The sequence below is a fragment of the Corvus brachyrhynchos genome, unplaced genomic scaffold (genome assembly GCF_000691975.1).
Source record: "Corvus brachyrhynchos isolate BGI_N302 unplaced genomic scaffold, ASM69197v1 scaffold556, whole genome shotgun sequence".
Taxonomy (NCBI): Eukaryota; Metazoa; Chordata; class Aves; order Passeriformes; family Corvidae; genus Corvus; species Corvus brachyrhynchos.
The window spans coordinates 13,858-16,232 of NW_008238656.1; the positions used below are offsets into that span (position 1 = coordinate 13,858).

The 2,375-nt window shown below is 56.2% G+C and overlaps 1 protein-coding gene across 1 annotated transcript in view; it reads right to left on the bottom strand.

The window, feature by feature from the left end:
- Positions 1 to 265, bottom strand: part of LOC103617983 (class II histocompatibility antigen, M alpha chain) — a 9,735-nt gene extending 9,470 nt beyond the window's left edge. Inside the window, exon 1 of the mRNA XM_017737689.1 lies at positions 228 to 265. Coding sequence (XP_017593178.1) covers positions 228 to 265 — 38 coding nt within the window. The remainder of the gene's footprint in view (positions 1 to 227) is intronic.
- Between the last annotated feature and the right edge of the window lie 2,110 nt (positions 266 to 2,375).

A 2,375-nucleotide genomic window follows, 5' to 3' on the forward strand; every position in this document is an offset into this window, starting at 1 on the left:
TTTGGGAGGAAAATGAGCGGTTTTGGGGGTGTCGCCGTGAGGGGAGAGGTGTGCGGCCTGGTGGTGGGGTTGGGCTTGCAGGATCGCGGCTCCACGCGGGGCGTTGTGGGACCCCCAAGTTGTGGCAGTGGCACTGAAGGACCCCCATTATGAGTGTGTGACCTGCCCTCTGTGACAGTGACATTGGAGAGCCCCAAATTGTGGCAGTGGCACCGTGGGACCCCCACATTGTGGCAGTGTCACTCCTGTGCTGTGACAGTGACATTGGGACCCCCAAATTGGGGCAGTGTTACCGTGGGACCCCCAAAGTGTGGCTGTGTCACCCCCATGCTGTGACAGTGAGGTTGGGATCCCCAAAATGGGATAGTGGCACCTTGGGATCCCCAAATTGTGGTGGTGTCACCCTTAGGCTGTGACAGTGACATTGGGACCCCCAAATTGTGGCAGTGGCACCCCCATGCTGTGACAGTGATATTGGGACCCCCAAAATGGGATAGTGGCACCTTGGGATCCCCAAATTGTGGTGGTGTCACCCTTAGGCTGTGACAGTGACATTGGGACCCCCAAATTGTGGCAGTGGCACCTTGGGATCCCCAGATATTGGCAGTGTCACTCCCATGGTGTGACAGTGATATTGGGACCCCCAAATTGGGATAGTGGCACCTTGGCATCCCCAAATTGTGGCAGTGTCAGCCTCACGGTGTGACAGTGACATTGGGACCCCCAAATTGTGGCAGTGATGCTGTGGGACCCCCACATTGTGGTGGTGTCACCTCTATGTTGTGATAGTGACATTGGGACCCCCACATTTTGGTGGTGTCATTCCCACGCTGTGACAGTGATTTTGGGACCCCCAAATTGTGGTGGTATCACTTCTGTGCTGTGACAGTGACATTGGGGGACCCCGATGCTCTGATAGTGACATTGGGACCCCCAAACTCTGGCAGTGTGGCTGTGTCACCCCCACGTTGTGGCAGTGATGTTTGACACCCCCAAAGTGTGATGGTGTCACCGTGGGACCCCCAAATTGTGGCAGTGTCATGCTCACGCTGTGACAGTGACATTGGGACCCCCAAATTGGGGCGGTGTTACTGTGGGATCCCCAAATTGTGGCTGTGTCACTCCCATGCTGTGACAGTGACATTGGGACCCCCAAATTGGGGCAGTGTCACCATGGGACCCCCAAATTGTGGCAATGTCACTCCCATGCTGTGACAGTGACATTGGGACCCCCAAATTGTGGCAGTGTCATTTTCATGCTGTGATAGTGACATCGGGGGACCCCCAAAATGGGATAGTGGCACCTTGGCATCCCCAAATATTGGCAGTGTTACCCTCGTGCTGTGACAGTGACATTGGGACCCCCAAATTGTGACAGTGACTTTGGGACCCCCAAATTGTGGTGGTATCACTTCTGTGCTGTGACAGTGACATTGGGGGACCCCGATGCTGTGATAGTGACATTGGGACCCCCAAACTCTGGCAGTGTGGCTGTGTCACCCCCACGTTGTGGCAGTGATGTTTGACACCCCCAAAGTGTGATGGTGTCACCGTGGGACCCCCAAATTGTGGCAGTGTCATGCTCACGCTGTGACAGTGACATTGGGACCCCCAAATTGGGGCGGTGTTACTGTGGGATCCCCAAATTGTGGCTGTGTCACTCCCATGCTGTGACAGTGACATTGGGACCCCCAAATTGTGGCAGTGATGCTGTGGGACCCCCACATTGTGGTGGTGTCACCTCTATGTTGCAAATTGGGGCAGTGTCACCGTGGGACCCCCAAATTGTGGCAGTGTCACCGTGGGACCCCCACATCATGGTGGTGTCACCCCCACGCTGTGACAGTGACATTGGGACCCCCAAATTGTGGAAGCAGCACCTTGGCATCCCCAAACTGTGGCAGTGTCACTCTCGGGCTGTGACAGTGACATTGGGACCCCCAAATTGGGGCAGTGTCACTGTAGAACCCCCAAACTGTGGCAGTGTCACTCTCAGGCTGTGACAGTGACATTGGGACCCCCAAACTCTGGCAGTGTGGCTGTGTCACCCCCACGTTGTGGCAGCGATGTTTGACACCCCCAAAGTGTGGCAGTGTCACTGTGGGACCCCCAAAGTGTGGTAGTGTCACCCCCTCACTGTGACAGCGACATTGGGACCCCTAAAACGGGATAGTGACACTTTGGGATCCCCAGATTGTGGCAGCGTCACCCTTAGGCTGTGACAGTGACACTGGGACCCCCAAAGTATGGCAGTGACGCTGTGGGACCCCCAAATCGTGGCTGTGTCACCCCCACACTGTGACAGTGGCGCTGTGGGACCCCCAATGCTGTGACAGTGACTTTGGGACCCCCGAATTGTGGCCGTGTGGCAGCAG